This window comes from Coturnix japonica, chromosome 34 (assembly GCF_054131305.1).
Source record: "Coturnix japonica strain WE chromosome 34, WE-NBRP24, whole genome shotgun sequence".
Lineage (NCBI taxonomy): Eukaryota > Metazoa > Chordata > Aves > Galliformes > Phasianidae > Coturnix > Coturnix japonica.
Window position 1 is genome coordinate 1898920 of NC_140696.1, and position 24435 is coordinate 1923354.

Consider the following 24435-nt stretch of genomic DNA (forward strand, 5'->3'; position numbering starts at 1 on the left):
TCAATACCTTTATTGATGAGCTGGATGAGGGCATTGAGTGCATCCACAATAAGTTTGCAGACAACACGACACTGGGGAAAGTATGGATCTGCCTGAGGGTTAGTTAGGCCGTAGCTCAGTGCTGTGTTCAGCGTTGGGCCCCTCGCTGCAATACAGACATGGAGGCCCCGCAGAGAAGGGAACAGAGCTGTGAGGGGTCTGGAGCTCAATGGGGTCTTATGGGGAGCGGCTGAGGGAGCTGGGATTGTTCAGGGTGGAGAAGGGGAGGCTCAGGGGAGGCTCCATTGCTCTCTGACTCCCTGACAGGTTGTGCTGAGGTGGGGGTCGGCCTCTTCCCACAGCAATAGGATCAGACAGAATGGCCTCAAATTGCTCCAGGGGAGGTTCAGGTTGGACATGAGGAAAAGCAGCTCCAGAAATGTGACCAGACACGGGCACAGGCTGCACAGGGAGGTGTTAGGACACACGGAGATGTGGCACTGAGGGATGTGGTCAGTGGGCAACACTGGTGGCAGGTGGACGATGATGATTCTGTGATTTCCCAGCACACAGACTGAGAAGCTGAGAGCTCTGCCTTGTGTCAGCCCTTGGTGGCTGGAACTGCACACAGAAGGTAACACTGGTACGTTTATTGAGCTGCAACACCTGTTATCCCACACAGAGCTCTGCCGTCTCTGCGTGCCCGGCACGAACACAAACAGCTCCACAAGGCAGCGCTGCGGGCTGACAACGCAAAATGGCGGCGGGCGGGGGGCGGGCGGGACCCCCCCACGCTACCTTCGCTCTGTCGTTACGCCAACAGCGTGGTATCCCTGGGACACCGCAGACGCTGCGCAACTTGCGGCCTCCCGCCATGGCGGCCTTGTCCGACCCGCAGGAGGAGGAGGATTTCCAGCGCTTCCTGAGCCGCGTGGACGATATCAGTGAGTGCGGCAGCGGGTGGGTGAAACGGGCGGGAGAGGGAAGGGGAAATGGAAAAATCCGCGTCCGCCTCTTCCTCGGGTCTCCGCAGGCCGCCTAGTGCAGGGCTTGAGCTCTGCGGACACCGCTGTGCGGGACGCGGCCATCGCCGAGACGGACCGACGGCTCCGAGAGCGGCCGGACAGCGAGAAGAGAGCGGCGGACAGGACGGTCATCAACAACCGCCGTGATCCCGGACGGGTTCGTGCCCCTGTGGGCCGCCATAATGCTGAACAACTGCGGCGATAACGGGACCTCAGAGCCCACCCAGTGCCACCCCCGGCCATGGGCAGGGCTGCCCCCACCAGCTCAGGCTGCCCAGGGCCCCATCCCACCTGGCCTTGAGTGCCTGCAGGGATGGGGCACCCACAGCTCTCTGGGCAGCAGTGCCAGCGCCTCACCGCCCTCTGAGGAAAGGATTGTTTCCTCACATCTAACCCACAGCTCCCTCTTTCAATTTAAAGCCATTCCCCCTTGTCCTGTCCCTGTCAGACCATGTAAAAAGTGTATCCCCTCCTGCTTTTAAGCTCCACCTGTTCCATTGCTTCCCTGGATTGCACTGAATTATCCATATGCAAACCTACATGTGCTTTATTTCTCTTTTTTTTTAGGATTCTGTGAATGCAGAGGCAGTGCACACAGGTAAGGCAGTGCTCCCTGCAGCCTTCAGCACCCCTTCTGTCAGGGGAGATGGACTAGACCACATTTAAAGGTCCCTTCCAGCTCTATGAATTCTGTGATTCTTTGTAGAGAAGTGGTCCAGATGCACCTTAGAAGTGACTTTTGATTCTTACATGCAGTTTGATTTTTAACAAAGTAAACTTTTCTTTGTTAATCTTTCCTAACATAAATGCCACCAACTCTCGTCCTGGCTCTCAGAGGCCTTCCTGGCTGCTCTGGAGAAGGATGCAAAAGAACGAGCTAAACGAAGGAAGAGAAATGAGCGCTTAGCAAATGGTAATCACATGGGGCTCCTCCAGCTAATGCCTTCTGGAGGTACCCAGCTGCTATGTGCTTTGGGATGTGTCACTGCATGGGGGCAAAACAAATGCAGATGTGTTACTTGGAGTGTGTGTGTATTGTTCTACAGCTCTGAAGGAGGAAGGGAACGTTGCCTTCAGGAAAGGGGACTACAGCACAGCTGCCCAGAAGTACACTGATGGACTACAGAAGCTGAAGGACATGCCGGAGCTGTACACCAACAGAGCACAGGTCAGTGAGGGAGTGAGCTGCTGGCACGCTGACTAGAATACAACTCTTGGTGTTCTGTTAGTGGCACAGAGCCTGAAAAGGATGGTTCTGCTTCCTGTGGGAGTTTCACAAGAGGTGATGGGTGTTGCTTGACACTGAGGCTTAGAAAAGGGACTTTGTTGGCTGTATTTCAGGCCTACCTGAGGATGCATGAATATGGAAAAGCCATTGGTGATTGCGAGTGGGCATTAAAGGTACGTTCAGTGTGTTGTTCTGTGCTCAGAAGTGTTTCTGAGCAGCTGACAGTATGGAAATGACATGGTAATGGAGGGGAGAATGTTCCGGGGGGAGATATTTGAAGCTTCTAAAGACTTTGTGTAAAATTCCTTTTTTAACACAGTGCAATGCAAAGTGCATTAAAGCCTATTTTTTAATGGGGAAAGCTCACCTGGCGCTGAAGCACTATGATGAGGTGAGTTGACGAATTCTTCTCTGCTAGACCATTCCTATGATTTTGATGTGATGTTGTGAGTGAAAGGGACTGATCTGTTGCGTTTTGCATCAGACAGATGTGTACATGGAGCTCAAAAGAAATTCTGTCCTCCTGCAAAGACAAATAATTCTCAGACCTGCTCTTCTTTCTACATCTTGTGTCCTTTCTGATGGTCTGCTCAGGATGTGTGGCAGCTGCACTGTCGGCCTGCAGGCAGAGGCAGTGCTGTGCTCAGTGCTTTATCTGGTGGGGATTTGTCGCCACTTGGTGACAAATGAGCAAAGTGTATTTCTTCTCTTTTATCCTAAATTGCTCTGTGCAGCGATGGTATTAAACTGCAAAGCAATAAGAAGTGACTGCATGTCACCTCTGAAGGAGAAAACCTCCCTGCATTTTGGAGTAAGTGAACTGTTAAGGTGAAAGGTGCCATTGGGAGTGATAGCATTTCTTTTTCTTTCTGTGATGCTGAATGTCAAGCAAATGATCCAGCTCCATATCCATGTCTGAAGTCCTGATGGGAGCTAAAAACTGCTATAATAATGGAATATCAAAGCTTTGGTTTGCCTCGTTCTGGAAATATTTTTCCTCAGACTTTTAGAGTCTTGTAGGCCAGGAACTGACAGGCAGGGATGTTGGAACCTCCTTATTCTTCTTTGAACATAAGAGCCTGTTTCTTTCCTGAGTTAAGTCCAGGGAGTGCTACCAGAAGCTCTTACAGCTTGATCCCCAAAAGGAAAGTTTATTTAAAGGTAAGGAATGTCAGTTTTGCTACTCTTGTCGCTTGGTTTCTGATCAGAACATTTTGTTAACTTCCTTTGATTTCTTTTGCTTTCCAAGATTGCATGAACGAGGTTAACTTGGAGGAAAAAAGAATGCAAGAGGAAGACAGAGCGATGAAAGCATTTCAGTCCAGAGAACATGCAGCTCTGTCTATTAAAGATCTGCTGCAGAAACTCGACAGGCCTGACCAGAATATCCTCTACTACATGGGAGGGATCCAGGTTCTGACAGGAGCCATAAAGGAGTGTGAGTGTGTGATGCAAAACTTGTTTCTGTGGGGGTTTGTAACCTGGGAGGATGAATATGACTGCAATAGTTTTTGAAAGACCAAAAACCTATTCCTGTTTTAAAAAAAAAATACAACAAATGGTGTTTGCTATTTCAGCGTTTATGTACAGTGGATGTTTCCATGTTTCTTTTTATAGCTAAACCAATTCTGTAGCTGAGCTGTTGATACTTCTTAAGGATTTGGTCATGTCATAGAACTATAGAATGGCTCAGGTTGGAGAGGACCTCAAAGCCCACCCAGTGCCACCCCCAGCCATGGGCAGGGCTGCCCCCACCAGCTCAGGCTGCCCAGGGCCCCATCCCACCTGGCCTTGAGTGCCTGCAGGGATGGGGCACCCACAGCTCTCTGGGCAGCAGTGCCAGCACCTCACCGCCCTCTGAGGAAAGGATTGTTTCCTCATATTTAACCCACAGCTCCCCTCTTTCACTTTAAAGCCATTCCTCCTTGTCCTGTCACTATAATTTAAGAGGTCTCAAATTACTTTTGAAAAGTTAGCAGTTCTCTGTTGAAGAACAATGATTTGCAAGGCCAGTCTCCTGTTTAAGTCCTCATAAAAACTCTTGAAAATGAAGTCAATCATTCTCCACTGCACCAGGCATCAATTAGAGTGGTCTTCCACTTCAAAGCTGTTTCTGCTTCAAGCGCTCTTGAAGTTTTTCCCCTCTTTTCACAATGCAAACCTCCTTTCCCCAAAGCTGTTGATCCAGTGACCTTTTCCTTCAACGCTGTGTTGCAGCAGAGCAGGTGTCTGCCTTCATCATGGTGAGTCGGCCAGATGGCTCACGGAGCTGACTTGTTTCTCTCTGCCTCTTTTCAGGCACTGAGCAAACTTTATTTAGAACAAACAATGGGTTCAGTATCATCAATGACAACAAGGTCATAAGACGGTAAGAGAAGTTCCAGAAGAGAACAGTAGCACGTTATAGCATGAGGAAGTGACTATGTTGTTTTCAAGAAACTCAATCGCCTCACGAAATGCAGATGATCACAAGATAATGGAATAACTGGTTGTAATGTCTGAATAGACTGACTTGTATTTGACCCAAACAAATAGGACTCTCTTGGATTCAGTGGACTCATGAGTTTCTGCTCCTGTCTCTGATCTCCTATTTCTGTGCGGTTCCCCTATCTCTAATGGTGAGAGCAAAGCTGGTAAAGCTTACTGTAAGAAAACAGCTGATGTAAAAGTGTAGTTGCCTTAAGTGTGTCTGGCTGGGCATCAGTAAATGTCTCACCTCAGCTCTGCAATGCAACATGTAAAACTCTTCAGTCCTGTAACTGAGGAGGAGGATTCCCTCTGGGACCTGTGTTCTCTGCTGCTGTGTGTTCTGGGCAGCCATTAGATGGTGTTTTGGTAACCAAGACACAAATCCAGTTCAATTGCTTTCTAAGCTTTGTCCCGTGAGGGATCTCTTGCCTGGTAGATGACAGACACAAGCAAGATCCACAGAAAAGATGTGATCTGAAAATTTGGCACAACTAAGTTGGTTCAGAACAGTGTGATCTGGTTGGAAAAGGGAAGAGTTGTTTGCTGCTGCTGTGTCCTCCTAGATTTGCACCATGCTCTCACGTCCTGGCTCACCACAGTCATGTCAGTGCAGAACTGAATGCACCACTTGTGCTGCTTACTGTCTGCAGGAGCTCTGTGTGTGCTCAGGGGGTGGTGTAGGTTCAGTAGAACATCAGTCTGGCATTGGAGGAGATTGTCTGGAAAGCAGGTCTGGTTCAACGTCTGAAAATGTTTAACTAATGAGCTGTTGCTAGAGCTGACGAGCTTATGTGCTTGTATGGCAGATCCTCATTGCTGTGAGGCTTTCCCAATGTCCCCAGCCAAAGATCTAACCCTCACTGTTTCATCTGCCTTGGGTTCCTTTTGCAAGCTAACATTTCTCATTTAGGAGCTTCTGTGCAGAAAGAAAGAGCACTGCTGAAGTGGATCTCTGTGTTTGTCTTCTCTCCCTTTGGCAAGCTGTCTGCGCTGGGAATGGTAAAGATGTGATCAACATTAATAATTGTTCATGGTAATATGGCACAGTCTGGGTTTAGAGTTGTTTTTTGGTACAAGCATTGCTTTCCCAGAGCACTTGGGTCTAGGCCTTGCTGTCAGCAAAGCTTTTTGGGGGTTGAAGCACTGCTGGGTAGTGCTTCAGAACAGGGCTGAGTTTCCAGCCCTGTGCACATCTTATATATGCTAAAGGGGCTGGAAGTCAATTCCCTGTGATTATTGCTGGCTCTTAAGATCACATTTGTTTTGTCTTTTTTAAGCAGTTCTACCTGTAAAAAGCAGAAGTGCTGTTTGAGAAGGGTGGATTCCTTTGGCATCAGCATTAAGGCGTTGGTTTTCTGAGGTCTGCAGGGAGGTCAGGAGTGGGATGGAGTGGTGAAGTGGTGCAAACTGCCACAAGGAAAAGAGGGCTTGGTGCCTGCACCTCTGTTGACTTGTGTGTTGCTGGGTCCAGTGGATGCACAAGGAAGTGTGTAGTTAGTGAGAGCAGGAGTGACGGTGGGGATTTCATCACTTGTGACGCTGTGCTTAGATTCCCTCTTTTTTCAGAAGAAAACCAGCGGCTGCTGTTAACTCACCCTGATGTGAATGCACAGCTGTTGGAACTGCTGTGTTCCGGTGTATTGGAGATCCAAAAGGAGACACTGGCACTAATTGCTCTCTATTCAGATAATGAGAATGGGAGGAGACTGTTGGTCAAGCACCAGGACCTATCCAGGTAACAAAGGCAACTATTATTTGGTAAGACTCCCTTAACCCTGGGCTTGCAGAGGTCCAAAGCTCACTCCACTAGCATCAAGCAGAGCAGCAGGTGGGTGACAGGCTTCTGAAAGGGACGTGGTGATGTTGAGACCTAAGCCAAGGTGAGCAGAAGTGGAAGTGAGGTGCATGGGGAAAACAAACTTTGTTCCTGGAGATGTCTGTGAAGATAAGCAGGAGGCACTTTCTGAAGAGGTTTAACTTTGAAGTATAGTTATGGGTTTATAACCAGTAAGGCTGTGTCCCTCGCATTCCAGTAAGAGCTTACATTGTTGCCCCTTGATAGCTCATGCTTTCAAGCAGCTGCTCTCTCCTCATCTGGCTAAGTGGAGAATAAAAAGCCTATTAGCTCTTAGCTCTTGTCCTGCCATTTCCTTCATAGAATGGTTTGGGTTGGAAGAGCTCTTTAAGATCATCTAATTCCAACCCCCTGCTATAGGCAGGGACACCTCCCCCTAGGCCAGGTTGCTCACAGCCCCATCCAGTCTGGCCTTGAATGCTTCCAGGGAGGGGACATTCACAACCCCACTGGGCAACCTGCACAGTCTGGGTTTAGAGTTGTGAGGTCTTACCAACCTCACAGTAAAGAATTTCTTCCCTATATCTAGTCTAAATCTACCCTCTTCCAAGTTTAAAACCATTCCCCAGTTAACCTGTTGAGCAGAGGAGAAAATTTTAATGTGCTACTTTGCAATAAGAGGTTTAAACTGGTTGATAAACAGTACAGATTCTCCAACAGATGTACAGACTTCACTGTGTTACATGCAATGTTCATCCCAAGACCTGTAAAGATTTTAGTTAAAACACCCACTCACCCCCCAGGACTGTGGGGTTTGCTCAGCACGTCCTTCTAAAGCACACAGTCATCACAGTGATCTTCCCTGCAAATGTCTTTAATAATTCGGCCAAAGCTGACATATAGTTTTTTTTGTCTCTTTATGTATTAATAACAGATGGCTGCAGATACTGATGATGTTCGTCAACAGCACTGATGCCAGGGCTGGCAGTGCCATGAGTGTCCTGTCAGATTTAATTCAAGAAGAAAAGTAACTTGCACTTTTTCATTATTTTTTTAATCAGTTACAGTAGTAAATACTAAATGACCTTGTGATAGAGGCTGCCGGCCTTCTTTGCCATTTTGCCCTCTTTACTCAGTTTACCTTCTGTGTATGTTGCTGTTCTGTTGCTTTTCTCTGTTTGGTTGTTGTTGTTGTTGTGCTAAAGCTCTAACTGTCCAAACATGGCTTTCTTTATCCTCAACAGGTTCAAAGCACAGTGTCGCCTCATGTTTTCCACAACTGTTTTACCATTGTTCACCCAACTGCTGGTATGAAAGGTCTTAATTCTGTGTTTCCAACATGTTCTTCTTTAACGTGTCTCATGACAACTGCTTCCAGTATTGAAAGGGACTGTAAGAAGAAAGGAGACAGACTCCTTGGGGGGTTCTGTTGTGATAGGAGAAGGGGAAATGGCTTCAGACTACAAAAGGGGAGATTGAGACTGGAGATAAGGAAGGAGGTTTGGTACTGAGGGCTGTGAGGCACTGGCACAGGTTGCCCAGAGAGGCGGTGGTGCCCCGTCCCTGCACACAGCCAAGGTCAGGCTGGACGGGGCTCTGAGCACTGCTGGAGCTGTGGGTGTCCCTGTGCACTGCACGGAGTGGCGCCGGGCGGCCTTTGAGGTCCCTTCCAACTCAAATCATTCTATGATTCTGGGAAAGATTCAGAAATCTCAGTCAAAGAGGTAGAAGCACCTGTATGTTATAATTTGTTATTAATTTATTCTTCTACTCTTCCATTTTTAGGCCTCAGCCAAGCTGGTGGACCAGGCAGCCCTTGCATGTTGCATTGGCATTATGGGGAACCTGTGTGCAGATGCAACCATCCGAGTGCAGATGGCTGAGTGCAGTGAGTGCTGGCAAGCCTGCCTGCAGCTCGTGGTAAGGAAGTTTGGTGTCTCCCTACAGCAGTGTTTTCTTCCCTGCTGCCCCTGAAAATGGCACCTGTGCGATGTGTGTGTGCCTCCCCCAGTGATGATGAACGTCTGAATTGATCACGCTTTTCTCTCCTTTGTGCATAGGATGGATGTGCTGATGTTGGCACAACCAAATATCGGGAGTGCGTGTTTGCAGTGCTGGGTCTCATGATGAACTTACTGCTTGAATCAAACTCCGTCATCCAGGTAAATGGGACCAGAGGTGTACTTTGGTAGCTTTCTTGATGTGATTGCTTTCTTGGCCATACAAAATATTTTGAGCAGTTGGAGCACCTTCCTCCCTTGTTACTGTAAATGGGCCCCATGAAAGTTCTGCAGCTTAATTGTAACATTTGATCGAATGAGGGAGAGAATGGCCACAGAACAGCATGAACCTCACAGCCTGTACCAGGAGAGGAGCACGACTGTGCCGTGTGGATGTACAGCCTTCTTTCACAGCACATGTGCTGACGTACTCCTAAGGCTCCAACATTAGATTTTGCTGCTGTTCAGTTAATTTTTGTTGGTATTTAAGGTTGCCAGCCAGGATCCTTGACAGTTCAAGTAAGCTGAAAAGCAGAAGAATGTAAGGAATGTCCATTAACACCACCCTGTGTAGACATCTAAATGTGGTACTGAGGGACTTGGGTTAATGATGGTAGGCGGATGGTTGGATGAGGTGATGCTGCAGGGCTTTTCCGACTGTAATGATTCTATGATTCTCCTCAGACACACAGTTTTGACACAAATGCAGTGTAAGACATAGTTGGTACCATGCCATTGTGTTGCAAATGGTTTGTTCTGCATCAGTCTCCAATTCTGGAATGATTTAGCTGCTTGGCACATCCCAAAATTACTTTAAACTAAAGAAACATTAAAGAAGAACAACTGCTAAAGAGTGATTAACTTAGGGCCACGTGTGCCCCCATCTCCATTTGTAACATAATTTGTCAGTTCATTTCTGCTTGAATGCTTTCTGTCAATTCTTGGCTTTGTTTTGCAGTGCCTTGCAGTGGACATCAGTGGCAGATGCATGTCCCTCCTCAGGGATCAGGATGGAAGAATTGTGACAGTAAGTAGATATCTCTGGAGTACAGAAAGATCACATTTATCAATCAGACCCGAACACTTCAGTGCCAACTCCTGACCTGTGGAAGCCTCTCTGTTAGGCTTTGAAGCTGAAAACAAATGTTGAGTACTAGTAGGAGTAACAAAAAGAAATATAACACAGCACTTGGATTATTTGGTATTCCAGTTGATACAAGAGATGTTCGGTGTTTCCTTGAAACCTACAAAGTAGAAGCCCGCACAAATTGTTTCATCCTTTGGATGGTTTACACTGCAAAGCATTAAATCATTCTGGAAGCAAAGGAGCAAGAACAGTTTGGGTGTTTAACAGCTGTTCCTTTTTATAGTTCCTGTTGTGAATCATTCCTAGGACATTGTACTCCTACTGATGGTGTGTAACTCCCACATATAGTCATTATTCAAGGCAAATGGGTGGAAGCAGATGTGGTCTCAGCTGGGAGTCTCTTCACCTCTCTGAACTCACATGAACTGCTCTGATCTGTTTTATGTGCTGTCAGAGACTCAGCGTTGTTGCTAGTGGAATTTGTTTCAAAAAATAAGTATGCAGAGAATGTCCTGATTGTAGTTTGGTGTCACCTCCCTCGATATCAGGGCCTTTAGACACTGTGGTGAGCTCACTTTCCAGTAAGCAGCAAAAAAAGCTGCGTCCGAAATATGTTCTTCATCCCATTTTTGTAAACTCCTCCTTTTGTCATTCGAATGACTTTGGGTTTGTTCTGCCATCTGCGAAACCAAAATAATTTGAAAACTCTTTAAATAAAGTTGTCCATACAAATAAATGTGTGGTTTTTTTTCTCTTTTCTCCCACGCTTTTCTTACTCAGAGAGCCACTGGAGTGCTGAGTCGCATCCTGGCAGCATCCTCACTGGCAGTAGAAGAAGCAGTGAAAGGAGGAGTGGTGAAGAAAATGATCAAATTCCTGAAGGTAAAGTAATCCCACTGTTTTCACTTTGTTTTTTTCTTTCCAAGTCTCTAAAGAAAACCTACATTACTCCTGCGTTCAGCCTTCTTTCATGAAGAGAATGACCTGTGCATTCACTCCACGTGTGTCTGCATCCATTCCATTAGTGCTGGGGCTCTCTAGCAGAATTTCAACAAGTCTGGAGCTTAACTGCTGCCTTCTAGTCTGCATCCCAAATTTTCCAGTTGTTTCTTCATGTGCCGGATGCCCCTATGGCTCTACTTGTGGAGAGCTGCAAAAGCAGGAATCCACTACTGCAGGCTCCATTGATTAAAGCTTAAGATTGGGGTGATAAAATCTGGACCACTTTACACGGAACCCTTTCCTCTGGTGACCAGTGAGTGCTGAATCAGGCCTGGGAGGAATGTGTCCCTGAGTATATACATGTAGTAGTCTGTAGGCCCTGTTTAGCTGTGTATCTGTGCACCTAATGGGATATGTATCCATGCAGCCTTGTGCAGATGGCTCAGACTTGATGTCCTACAGATTAAATCAGCCTTAAGAAGAAACATAACAGTCTAACTCTTGTAACTAGCAAGCACCAGAGCTGTTTGAAACAAACTGGGCTCCAGAGACTGAGAGAATTCTCTATGTGTGCTGCTGACAGGGAAGAGAGGTTTCTCTTCTGTTTTCCAGTCTCTGTTCATTCTGAGGTCTTTATTTGGGATATGGTCTTAGGCATAGCGAACAGCTGTATTCGTGGTACATTACTCAAGGTTTTGTAACCTTGAGTAAGTTGGGGCATGGACTGTATGTTTATTAGTTTACACTTTATTCTAATTCCAAATCCAGGCTGGAGGACAGACCACATCCAGTTACGCTATAAAGGTTCTTTCCATCTGCACAAGAAGTAGCAGACAAGCCCAAGAAGAGGTGGTGAAGTCAGATAAAAGTAAGTGACAGCTTCATTAATTAGAGACAGAATGCAAGAATCTCAGCACTATCCACATACCTTCTTCCCTTCTAGGACAGAGATAAACACTTGTTTTACTCTTGCAAGACTTCTGTCATGTTTTCTAAATAATGCTTAACAATCCATCATTTGTGTGGATGCAAATGTGCATCAGATAGAAAGCTTGAGTTAGAGAAGCTGCTCTTTACATCCATATAATGGTTTGAAATGCTTTTTTGTGAGGGCAGAAAACTTTGAAAATAGTACTTCTGGAAATATGCCCCAATTTCTGTTACACGTCAGAAGTTGGTGGCTAAAAGGTAATGCTGTATTTAGCTGAATTCCAGAGCTTGGAGTTGCTTACAGTTTCCTCCAACTTATGTTCGAGGAACATTTGGCCTCATATTAACAGGAGAAGGGTGAGGAGGTAGATTGCAAGCATCAGACAGGTGGGTGTCTCAGAGTATTTTTGAGTTATTAACGTTTCCTCTAGTTGTGTGGTATAACACTACTTAGATTGCTTTAAAATCCAGATTCAATTAATGCTTATGCAGTTACCACAGGGAATACTTAAGTACAATCTAAATGGTTGAACCTGTCAAGAAATTGTCAGTTTGTGTAGCTCTGCTTGAACCCAAAGGATTTTCACTCATTAAAAGCCTCTCAGAGCATCATCTTTCTTTTGTACACCCAAATTAGTTTCACTGTCATCTGCAGATGAAGCTTCCATTTCCTCAGATAGCAAGAGAAATTCTCTCTTGTTTTCACCAAAACTCTGGATATTCACCTTCTGAAAAGTCACTATTTTAGTCGTCATTTTGCCAGCCCAGACACAGCTCTGCTGCTAGGAGATTCATTCCTGTTGGAATTGAGCTATAAAACCCACCTCAGTACAAGATCTCTAGTCAGCAAGCAGCAAAGGAGGCACGTTCAGTCCTGCCATGTCAGAGGATTCTATGATATTGGTGCTATTTGAGCAAGTCTGGGCGCACTGTATGCATGAAATCTTTCTCGTTCACAGAGTTCAGTGTGCTGCTGAAGCTTTTGGACTCAGAGAGTGAATTGATTGTGGGAAATGCTGCTTTCTGCCTCGGGCAGTGCCTCGTCGTTCCTGGAGCAGCGACATCCTTACTGAATTCCAACATTGTGATGGCTCTGTTGAAACATGCTGGTGGTGATGCTGCAAGAACTTCAGTGCAGGAGAATGCAGCGATTGCTCTGGGGAAGCTGTGTGTTGCAGAACCAAGGTATTGCAAAAAAAACAATAACCAAACACCAAAACCAGTGGTAATAAAACTCTGTTGTTCTCCTGCACCATCCAGTTGTTACTGGTCGGTAGTTCTTGGAAAACAGACATGTGAACCCATATGGGAACTGGGAAAGTGAGGAATCCAGTAACACCAAACCAGTGTGGGTCAGTTCCATGCAAAGGCAGCAGTTCAGGGCAGACGAGCAGCTTGTTTAAGTGTTCTATGAAAAGTCACTCTTCCTTCAGCTGGAATTCCCGCTTGCTGTACTGTCCACACCGTCCTGCTTTAGGATTGTTTGTTTCTCTTGCTCCAATTGCTTCCAGGAGCTCATTTTATATTGTTTCATGTTACTTGTGCTGGAAGAATGGACAGAGGAAGAGTGATGTTAAGCTTGTAGAGGTCAGAAATGAAAGCACAACAGAAGTATAAATGTCAGCACAGAATGTCTGTGCTGCTGCCTGCCAAGAGCGTGCCAAGCCCCAGCTAGCTGCACACTGCCAGGTGGACACAGAGCTGTGTTCTTGTTAAAAGAGCTGAGTTCCAGCACATTTCTGTACCTCCTGAACCACTGCAGAAAACAACAGATAACACAAAGTATAATGCTGAAGTTCCAGAAGTGCCTTGTGTCATTTGAAACCCCATATGAGCAGGAAAGGATCTGTTCAGAGCTCTGAAAAGCACTTCAGAGATATGAAAACCTTATTTGGTTTGCTCTGTTGGTTCAGAGTGTCACCTGTATGAACAGTTATCAAGTATTATTTGGAACTCTGGCTTTCCTTTTCACAGGGAATAGTCATTTAGAAACCTTCTGTCATGTCACTTCAGGAGCTGTCAAGGCATTCAGTCCTTGATGGTTTGGTCAGGGGGTGTAGCAGAGTGGTGGGAGCTTAGAATCTTGCTGTAAGTCACTTCCCACCCTCCCAGCAACCTTTCCCTTTGTCTTTTTAGGCATATTTTTCAACTGCGGGAGCTCAATGGCATGGCCATCCTCAACTCCTCTATGAAATACGTGCACAGCTCCTGACGTCCCCCAGAGAGCTTTGATAAATGCTGTTCATATCCCTTGCTGTTCCATGTTTTCTTCTTTTCTTAATAAAGCTCATTCAAAGCAGATAACCTTTTCAATTGCTTTCGAGTGTTTGCTCACACATAGAAGCCTGAGAAACGATATCAATATGAGTATCAGGAGAAAGAAGATAGTTTATTATCTGGGCTAACAGCTGAAAATAACAACTTCTGCTCTGCTCATATTCACTTCAGTAAATGATGCTGCCCCTTCTTAGGGCCAAGTTTCTTGTTGCTTAATTGTCAAACAATGGGTCATCTGCTCTGTGGTGTGAGTCAGTGCCCAGAGCTTAGAAGAAAACAGAAACAATCCCTTGTCTCCTGGGGGCTGCATTATGCTTTGATATTGCATGTGTGATGCCACCTGCTTAAATACATTGATTTTTAGCATACTAATTTACTGAGCTGCGTGTCTTAGTGATAACTTATGGTAATGAGGTTAATGAGTGAATTAGGGATGGCCTCATTTAGCAGCATTACTTTTGCAAATTTGGCCATATCCCTTTACCCTTTACATCTGAGTGGAGTAAAAACAGTTGCTGACCTTCTTGATCCTAAGGACTTTCTCATAGCCTCTTGTGTTCATCTCTAATTGTTATAGACTATAACACAAATGGTTCATCCTTTCCATGTCTGTGTTTACTGTAGAGGTCAATAACGAATTAAGAGCAGCGCCAAGTTAAGTGTGACCTGCAAAGAAAGGCAGTAACGCATTGCTCTTCTTAAGCGTCCTTCCAAAAAGACATTTTAAATCATATAAAGAGGAGTTCAGTCTGAAGAACTGTCTTTCTGCACTGAAGTGGAGCAGTTTTATTGCTGAAGTTCATTGCCTGCTATAAAACAGAGCTTTAGCATGAAGGCAAAGCACCTGAAGTGTGCTTTAATCATCCGTGAATCAAAGCCCCGTGGCTTTAGAGGATGTCTTCAATGCTTCTGAAAGGTTATCCATTGCAGATCCTTCATGGTGAGCAGCAGTGAGCGCTGCTGGTTGAAGGCCATCAAATTTAACAGATGTTCTCTTTGAAAATGAACGGGTGAACCTACATACAGATCTCTAGTACAAGCTGGCAGAGCTTCACCTAGACAAGGACGTGACCATAAATGTGATGCTTCATTTCAGCCTTAGTTCTGAACATGGAAACCAAGAGATGTATTACATTTACAACAAAGCACAGTCAGTCGCGTGTGACTTTGAAACAGCTTTTCCAGTTGCCCCCTTGATTCTTGTGGTGATCTATGTATGTAATCTCATCTCTTTAGAACAGTAGCCTATAAATGATATACCACCTCCTTTTTGATATCATCTCCTTCTCAGAACAACAGCTGAATCTTCTCACTTTAGAGGAAGGAATCTCTCCTGCCCCTGTTTTTTCTCCCCTGGAAGTGAAAAGCATCTGATCAATAGTCTCACTGTGTTTTATAAATCCTTTCCATTAAATTACAGCCAGCCAAAGCAAATAGGTAACAAATATTTGATAGCTCTGTGTAGCAGTCAAGCCCAAATAAGCAGTACTGCACTTTGAGCCTGAGAAATTCCAACATTGTCTTACCAAGAAACCCCAAAACATTAGTCCTGTGTTCCAGGATTGGCTGCCCCGGGTGCCAGTCAGGATACGTGCCTTTCCCAGACAGCTGTGGCAGTGAGAAGGAGATGACCTTGGTGAGCAATGGAGCTGGATGGGCAGTGAAGCTGTCAGCACAGATCAGGACTGTCTGCTGGCTGCTCTTCATCATCCTGCTGCAGGATGGACAATGCCTTATTGTTGGTTCCCCTCAGGAGCGATCGCCTCTTCCTCAGTGTCTTTTACAGTGCCCTTCTCAGCTGTTGTTGTGCCGCTTATCTGAACGTTGCTCATTGTTTTATATGCAATCTCCGCTGCCCTCACAACATTCACAGCTATGTAATAATGTTCTCATCTCCTCAGCCTGCATCGTTCCAAATTTCCTGTCTCCCAGAGTTTCTTTTGCTTCTGTGTGTGTGTAGGAGCCTGGTGCTAAAAGGACACCTGTGTGATGCTGCTCACCAGCTCCAGGTGAGCATTTGCAAGGAGGGGAGGGCTTGCTGTTAATGGAAATAGGGATGTACAGGATTGCCAAATGAGCCCCTGGCCTTCTCTTCTGTTGTTATTCAAGTTTAAATTGTATCATAAGCATAGAAAGGTTCAGGTTGGAGGAGAACTCAAAGCCCGCCCAGCACTACCCTCAGTCATGAGGCACAAACTCTGGTGGGGCTCTGCAGACCTGGAGCACTGGCAGAAGCAGAACTGTGGCCTCCTTCCTTCCACTGTGGGGCTCATGTGGAGGAGGGCTGTTATTTGGGCTCACAGGGCTGGGCAGGTTGCTTTATGAGGGGCCTCCACCTGGGATCCAGGCTCATCCCTCTGTGTTTTGCTCAAAGACGTTGTCACAAGCTTTGGATCTTGGCTCAGGTGGCACGAAGAACTTTTCTTCAGCAGTGAGATGCTGCCCCACACGCTGCCTCTCACACTCCCAATCAGGTTTTCCATCTTTATCATGCACACGAGCACAGTGTCTTCTTTTGTTAAAAATCAATTGATTCCCATTGGTCCAGGCTTCAGAATATCTGGGTTTTTTTTAACCAAGTTTATTGGTTGCTGCCTGACCTGAACTCTTATAAAGTAACCCAATACTCTGCCCCTCCAGAAACAACACAGCCGATGCTCTCTGCTGTGAGGCAGCAATGGCTGTTTAGCGAGTTGCCTCCTCTACACACATCGTTATTGTGGTGACTCAGGAGCTGCTTCACAAAATGCAGGACCTGCTTCCCATTTTTGTCCTGATTGCATCGGAGCTGTTGGATCTGTCTGGTGAGTGATGCATTCTGACCTGATGTCATTTGCTGCCTTTCCACCTTCTTTTCAGTGCTGGATGTAGTGCCATGGGTCTCAGGTGTGTGGTAAGGGGATGAGTGAGCACAACCTTCTTTGGGAACAGCTGTCTGGCCAAATACTTTAGACAGCATGAAAGCAAATTGAGTTTGCAATGCTGTTGTGCCTCAAGCAAGTTCCTGGGGCTGCTATCACTCACAGCACAGACCGATCCCCCCAGAAGGTGTGTGTATGTATATAGGGCACTTCCCTTATCTGAGACTTTGATTCCTTAAAGAATTTGAGTTCCTGCACATCTGTAGACACATGTATTGCTTTGCTGAGTTGGAGCTGAGCTATGAGCTTCCATCTATTTGTACAAAAATCATAATTCATAATTGTTATAGACTTAACAGCCCAGTCTCCATCATCCATCAGAATCCATTTATTGGCAGTATCTGCTTTTGGGTTTCCCTTTACTCTGCTCGCTGTTCCCAAAGCATTTCCCTGACTTTCTGCTTCCCTCTCAGCCTGTTGCAAAGTGCTGCTGCAAACTGTTGGTAGTTGATGGACAAGGAAATAGACAGAGCTTCATTTCTGTCTGCCAGGTGCCCCCAGAGCCGAGCACCATCTTGGTGCAGCTGCAGACCTGAGCTTTCCTGGAGGAACCCAACCGGTATCTGGGATCAGTCCGCTGTCGGTCACAGAAGATGACTTGGGTGAGGCAACCAATTACGTTCAGACTCCAGCAGCCGATCCTACAAATGAAATGACAGCAGACTTCATTCCCAGCCACACAGAGGTGGCTGCAAAAGCAACAGCTACACCACCACTGGAGCCAGTGAGGGGTGTGGAGGGGTCTGACCAAAGGCACATGGCAGCAGCTGTGAATCTCCAGGACAGACAGCCTTATGAGCTCTTGAGCAGCCCCATCTCCACACAGGGGTCACAGGCTGCCACCCACCCACATCCCTCAGGAAAGGCTGCCACCATTACCAGCCCAGCCAGCTCTGGTGCTGGCACCCCTCAGCCCATTCCCAGTGCAGGGATGCAGCAAGGTGCTCCTGCCTTGTCCAGCCCAGGCATCCAGCAGAGGGAGGCACCAAGTCTTGAAATGTCTCCTCTGACTTCAACAATACATTTCCATCCTCTCAGAAAAGAAACAGCATCTCCATCTCCCGTCAGAAAGAAGATGGTGACGCATCCACCGTCAGCACCTCCCACCAGCAAAAGGCCGAGAGACACAAGCCCCCATGCACAGCCCCACAGCAGAGCTGCACAGCCTCGGGGTGTGGGTGCCAAGGTCACCACTTCTGCATTCCTACCAAGGCCAGCTTCAGGGGGCCCTACTGCAGCTCCTTCCAGAACAACACAGACAACTGCTGCTCAGTTCTCCCCTATTTTACCTCTGAAGGGAGGGACGGCAAGCAGTGAAGGCAGGAACTCAATGGCTGCCATAAGTGGGTCTGGACACACAGCCCGACTGCCTGCTCTGCAGGATGTTCTGCAGGGCCATGCACACTCCTCTCCCCCACTGATGCCACTGGAAGCCCTGGATCGTGGTGATTTACCCCACTCTTCATCTCAAGAGCCCACTAATGCTGCTGACAGACCACAGGCTCTCCCTTTGCCCCGGACTCTCAGCTGCACCAAACACCACTCCTCCCAGGAAACCCACAGCTCTCAAGGAAGCACAGCCCTGGTTTTGCAAAGAGATGTTGATCACCAGGTGACAAGTAAACCTGAAAAATCCAGATTCCCTGAGAAGCCACAGGTTTCTACCAGTGCATCCTCAGTAAGTCAGTCACAAATGTCCACCTTAAACCCTTCCCAAACTACTACAGAGACAAAAGGAGCTACGTCTGCACTCTCCCCAGGCACATCCACCCTGGAGCACGCAGCTCTTCAAGCCATGAGTGCCCCTGATGCTGTTCATGCAGCACTTCAGCCACCAGCTGTATCTCCTCCTTCTGCCGGATCCCAGTTAGTGGCCATCTCCAGTTCTGCTGGGCAAGGACTTCACACACCAACTTCACCCACTTTAGCTCGTTCCGGGTCTCCTCACCCACCTCTTGCTCAGGAAAACCAACCCAGCACAACTGCACATCCCAAGGTGGTGGAGGCTGCTGTTTCTGATGGGATCCCAGCACACCTGGCACAGCACCTGGTGCAGCAGCTGGGAACATCACAGCACACAAACCTCAGTGCTATCAGAACTGACCACCTTAATGTATTACCATCACTCCCTTATTTGTCCTTCCTGCTTAGAAATACCGATGGCATGCTATGCCTGCTTCCCACACAGGATTCCCCTTTGCCTGTGCAATTCCCAAATATCAGCATAGGGACTCTGGTTTCTGCTCAGCAAATCCTCACAGTGTCAAATTCTTCGTTATTAGATCCTGGGAACTTACCAAACCTGAGTCTTTCCAGCCTAATCCTGGTTAAGCCCATATTTATCCTCTTTCCCACCGACAGACCAGGCTTACAGGGTGGACCCTCTCCTGAGGGTGAAGGCAAACACAAAACCCTCTTGTTCACCAACCAGGAAGGTGTGAACGCAGTTACTGCTGAGCACGGCCGTGACATCCCGGCGATGTCTGCACGTGTCCCTCTCACAGCTGGGAAGTTGCTTCCTTCATCGCTGCCAGCGGTGGGGCTGCCCGATCCCCCACTCCCAGCCCAGCCTCCGTTTGCCATCGCGGGGCCAGTGGAGGCTCAGCCCGGCAAGGAGGCAGCGCTGCAAGGCACCAGCCAGGGCTCAGCCCCCACAGCGTCCTCTGCCCGTACACAGTGCGCTGAGTGTCTGCGCTCAGCCAGGACCACGAATTACCCACTGAGGGTGCCCACGAGCCCTGTGCCTTCACAGTTTACACCGCAAAGCTCCGAGCCGCTCCAAAGGCTGCCATCACCGGCTGGGATTGCGCCCAGCACCGTACCAGCATCCCCAGCACCTCCCACTGGCAGCGATGGGAGAGGTTCAGCTGCGGGCAGCACCGCCTGTCCGGGAGCGGCTCCTCATCCCAGGGCAGCACCAACACCACCCTCTTCTATACGCCCCGACCTTGCCGAGCACCTGGAGCTCACACCCGCCGTGCCCAAACCCTCGGCCCTGATGGAGACCCCAGCGCTAACACCGGTGCTGTCACCATTTTCAGCAGCGGTTCACATGAAAACAACAACGTCTGGGAAGCTGCTGGCTGCAGTTACCCACCCGAGAACGCACACCGGGTCCTCTGCAGGCCTGCCTTCCTCGGTAGCCGTGCACGTTCTCCTGCCATCAGCCGTGAAACACGATCGGAGCACCCGAGCACAGGGCAATGTGGGGGAAGATGCAAAGCCAACTGAAGTCAGCTCGAGTGCAAGGAAAACAGGACCCGCAGGAAGCAGCACTGCTCTGCCAGCTGTGTTTAACACGAGGCCGGAGCAGCACCCTGCAGCAGCACAGCGCAGCGAGGCTGCTTCAGCCCCAGCGCAGTCCGCGTCTGCAGAAACTGTGATTGAGAGACACAGCTCCGCTGGGCAGCACCCAGGACCGTCTACAACAGGATCGGCTGCGGGGCTGCCGCTGAGCACTGAGGAGGAGGAGGAGGAGGTCGGACCCCGCGAGGTGACAGAAGAAGCAGCCGAAGGGTCCATAACCGACCTCACACCGCTGCGGTCACAGCCGGCAGAGCCCCGCCGCCGCAGCGCCGTGCAGCCGGAGGGCGCCGTGCTCAGCGGGTAATGGGTGCAGGGGCTGCTGCTGTGCGCTCACAGCGGGGGGGGGTTAACAGCTACAGTGCTCCATGGGCTCAGCAGCACGGGCATGATGTACTGCTGGTTTATGAGCACTCAGTTCATCCTGCAGTGACCTCAGAAGTGTATTTAAAAACATGAGTAATCTTTCTACATCTCAGATGGTAGCGCTGTCCTTGCAGATCCAGCTTTCTTTTGCGTTGCAGCCTTTGATTCCCTGCCTCTCCTCCTAAGCAGCTCTACATGCAGCTTTGCCATGTGGGAGCGTCTGATGGCACAATGAGACAGGCCAGCAAAACGTGGACCTTCCCAACATGGCTGTGCAGAGGCAGGAGGTGGCTCAGGTCACACCACGGTCTACTTGCTCTTCATTTCATTCAACTTGTTTGCAGACACCTTGCAGATCTCTTTGGTTTCACTCAGGAAACCAACCCTAGCACTGAGCAGCTGCGTAGCCGGGCTGGGCTCAGCTGGTTTCTTCTCTCCCCTGCAGCGTTGCGGTTGTCAGCGATGAGCTCTGTGGCTCTGGGAACTACACGGTGCAGATGACCCTGCGCCCCGTGGCAGACACCAGCCTCCAGCTGCAGGGCTCGCCCCCCACCCAGGACTCCTTCCTGGCTCTCGTGGCTGTGCAGAGCAGCCTCCAGCCTGTGCTGCAGCTCCGCTCCTGCTGTGTGACACCATCCAGCAGCCTGCAGGGCCCCAGTGCTGTGTGCTGCCCACTGCCCAGGTATGGCACCAGGAGGTCCAGATGGGGCTGGGGTGGGGGACATGTACTGGAATCAACACCATAAGACACGCAGCTGTCCTTCCTTCATGCTTTGACCCATGAAAATAACCTGACCCACTTTCTTGTGCAGTATTATTGTACAGCATCCTCCTGCCCCTCCTCCTGTGGGAGCACACAGCCCAGGAGCAGAGCAGCCCAGAGGTGGGAGACCCGGGCTGCAGTGAGAGCTCACCCCTGTGCTGCTGCTGCATCTGAGTCAAGCACTGAGAACCACAGCACTGCCCCCCTTTTAGAGGTTTCAGCACAACTGACCTCCAAGAAACAACAGCAGGCACACATCCACGCTGGGACACTGACATTTTGGGGATTCTTTTTGCCCAGGACCTGGCAGACAGCCTGTGCAGAGCAGTGTCTGCCCCTTCCCTGTCCTTACCTGGGAAGTGCTTGGAAGCTGAAGCTGTTTTCTGTTTGTCCTTGCCAGGCTGCCAGCTGAGTGCAGACATATCCAGCTACTGCCAAGCAGTGAGTTCGGAGCTGCCAGCTTCACCATCCAGCTGTTCCAGATGCTGAATCACTCTGTGGCCTATCTGCACTGTGAGCTCAATGTCTGTCTGCAGGGCCACACAGACTGTGAGCAGGTACATGGGCAGGGTCTTCCTTTGCTGATCTGAGCACCTTCCGAAGCTTTAAGACTTCCTCTCCCGTGCTTGGCAAGGCTCAGCAGTGGGGTGCCTACCAAATCCATGTCAGTGCCTCATGCTCAATGTGGGTCATGCCATGGGTTTAAGAGGCACAGCACTATGGAGGCAGGAAGTGCTACGAGGGCTGTGCCAGGCTCTGCTCAGTGCTCCCCATCTCTTTCCAGGACTGTTTCGTCGGTGCGGAGCTGCTCCCCCCACCAGGGGACAGGAACAGGCACAGAAACCCACACAACCTGGTCTCATTTGGCCCAGTTCTGAGAGCAGCAGACAGCTTAGAGTACAAACCTGAGGAAGGTGGGTCTCCCATTTGGCAGTTCTACCCTGCAGAAATCTCAGCTCCATTTATGGAGCTTTTTCCTTTTTCTTCCCATCCGTAGTGGAAATGCAGCAGCTGGTTTCTGTTAATTAGATGTTTCCCAGCTGTTAGAATGGAGATGGATTCAATTTGGCACATCATGAGCGTGACAGACTTCCGGAGCTCACTGCCACCATCTCTTAGAGTCACTTAGTTTCTTGTATGTCTGATTGCTGTATTTATTTATTTTGCAAAGAGCATTGACTGCTGAGACCTTATGACAAAGCAGGCAGTGTGTCTGGGGGGACACTACCCATTCATAACATCACAGAACCATGGGATGGCTGAGGTTGGACAGGACCTCAATGATCACCCAGTTCCAACCTCCTGCCATGGGCATGGCTGTTGTTCAGACTGCTCTATGGAAAGAAGCAGCCACCCCTGCTTGGCATGCTGGAAAGAGGAACGGGTTTTAACCCCCTTTCTCCTCTCCCTTAATGTTATTCACAGCTTAATGACTTCTCTTTCCAGGTCCTAATTCTGCCATGCTGGTGCCCATTCTGCTGGGATCCCTGACTGGCTTTGCTGTCTTGGGCAGTGTTTTCATCTGCCTTTGGTTGCATCACAGGCAGAAAACCAAAAACCTGAGTTATCCACCATTTGGAGAAATCCATGGTCTATGAACTACTCACAACTGCCTGGTCCTGCCTATCTCGCTCCACTGCTCCACTAATCAGAAAAGCAAACACTTTTGAACTGCACACTGTATTGCTTTTGTAGACCTGTTGGCCCAGGGAACAAGATCTGTTTCCTTCCTTTCTTTCCTTCTGCACGCATGAGCTCACAAACTACAGAGTAGAGGACTGTAGAAGCAGCCCATCCAAAGGGGACAGCAGATCTGCCAGGGAGCTGAAACCTTTAGGTCAGAGTTCACTGTCTGTCTTGCAGAAGCACTCATTATTCCGTGCACTGCAGTAGTGCTGAGGAAATTAGCACCACATTCCATTTGACATTGCCTTACCCACATAGATAGTCCCTGTGCTAAGCTGTTAATGCCATTTATGCCCCGGACAAGTGTCATTAAAACCTGCTGGAGAGTTAAGACATAGAGCAAGACCAAGTGTGTGTGCACTGAGGGTGACGTAGAAACAAAGGAGCAGCCCCAGCCCCAAAGGTTTGTCCTCTTCCCTGTGATGCATCTGCAATCACAGCAGGTTCTGTGCAAAGCTGCAGCTCGAGGGGTGCTCAGTGGTTGTTGGTAACACATCCCAAACTTCCAGAGCTGCAGCAGGGCTTCCAGGATGTGTCAGCAATGCAGTTGTGCTTTGGGGAAGAAATCACTGCGCAGCTGCATGTGGCCCTGCAGTAGGGCTGTGTGGTGCCTGCACTCACTGCTGTCTGCAGAACTCAGTTGCATCCTGCAGGGCCCAGCGCTGTGCAGTGTTGTGGTGCCTCTTGAAAAGGTGGGCTTCAGTACCTGCACGCATCATAAAGGTGAAAAGCTGTTAATAAAGAGCAGGCGCTTCCATGCTGTGTGTGATGAAAGCTTATTTCTTACAGTGGCTGCTTTCTCAACTAGGGTAAGGTGGTCATAAGAGATTAAAAAGGATGAAGTCCCTGGCGACTGGAGAAAAGGCAATATCAATCTTATTTATAAAATAAAGGTGAAAAGGATGACCTGAGGAACTGCTGACCTGGCTGCCTCAACGCTGTGCTGGGGAAGATTATGGAGCAGATCCTACTGGAAGCTGTGCTAAGGCAAGTGGAAGAGAAGGAGGCGATATGGGACAAACCATCATGGCCTCTGCAAGGGCAGGTCCTGCCTGACCAACTGCATGGCTTTGGTGGTGTAACTCCCATCAGTGAACAAGAGAGGAGCCACTGGTATCGTCTATCTGGACTTCAGTAAGGCCTTTAACATGGTCCTCCACAACATCTTTCTCTCCAAATTGGAAATACATGAATCTGAAGGGTGGACTGTTTGATGGAGCAGGAACTGGTTGGGAGGTGAGGCACTGGCACAGGTTGCCCAGAGAGCTGTGGGTGCCCCATCCCTGCAGGCACTCAAGGCCAGGTGGGATGGGGCCCTGGGCAGCCTGAGCTGGTGGGGGCAGCCCTGCCCATGGCCGGGGGTGGCACTGGGTGGGCTTTGAGGTCCCCTCCAACCTAAGCTGTCTATGATCTATGATTCTGAATAAAGATCCATTGGTAATAACTGCTGAAGAGACCCCTGGAGCTGCTGGAAAGCCCATTGTTCACTGAGCCATCCCATCAGTGTCCCACTTAACACCATGACAGCTGCTGCATGCACCATGTGGCAGGGGAGCAGTCATTGTGAGTCAGGTCACCAGCCACCACCAAAGCAGCCAGCAGCCTGAGCTGGCTGAACTGCCTGGACCAGCTCTTTGCTGTGTTCTCCTGCCCTGAGATGCCCT

At 48.7% G+C, this 24435-nt stretch overlaps 2 protein-coding genes across 5 annotated transcripts; both read left to right on the forward strand.

Annotated features, from left to right (window-relative positions):
• Window positions 1-822: 822 nt before the first annotated feature.
• Window positions 823-13759, forward strand: TTC12 (tetratricopeptide repeat domain 12). Of its 4 annotated transcripts, none has more exons than XM_085525893.1 (21): window positions 823-923; window positions 1013-1161; window positions 1572-1602; window positions 1840-1917; window positions 2051-2172; window positions 2346-2405; window positions 2552-2623; window positions 3328-3393; window positions 3482-3670; window positions 4531-4600; window positions 5612-5700; window positions 6268-6436; window positions 7431-7523; window positions 7741-7804; window positions 8282-8416; window positions 8557-8658; window positions 9455-9523; window positions 10364-10465; window positions 11294-11393; window positions 12415-12640; window positions 13592-13759. In XM_085525893.1, the coding sequence occupies exons 9-21, from the start codon at window positions 3487-3489 to the stop codon at window positions 13665-13667; spliced, it is 1479 nt and encodes a 492-aa protein (XP_085382019.1). In that variant the 5' UTR covers window positions 823-923; window positions 1013-1161; window positions 1572-1602; window positions 1840-1917; window positions 2051-2172; window positions 2346-2405; window positions 2552-2623; window positions 3328-3393; window positions 3482-3486; the 3' UTR covers window positions 13668-13759. The 4 variants fall into 4 exon arrangements, 3 of the variants coding, with proteins under 3 accessions (XP_085382019.1, XP_085382018.1, XP_015739711.2); XM_085525892.1 differs by having other exon boundaries at window positions 3333-3393; XM_015884225.3 differs by having other exon boundaries at window positions 3333-3393; window positions 6271-6436.
• A 2486-nt stretch (window positions 13760-16245) lies between these two features.
• On the forward strand, window positions 16246-23528 carry LOC107324297 (uncharacterized). Its single transcript, XM_032449109.2, has 6 exons — window positions 16246-16536; window positions 17145-20259; window positions 20768-21004; window positions 21486-21642; window positions 21870-21999; window positions 22532-23528. The coding sequence occupies exons 1-6, from the start codon at window positions 16479-16481 to the stop codon at window positions 22681-22683; spliced, it is 3849 nt and encodes a 1282-aa protein (XP_032305000.2). The 5' UTR covers window positions 16246-16478; the 3' UTR covers window positions 22684-23528.
• Window positions 23529-24435: the final 907 nt, after the last annotated feature.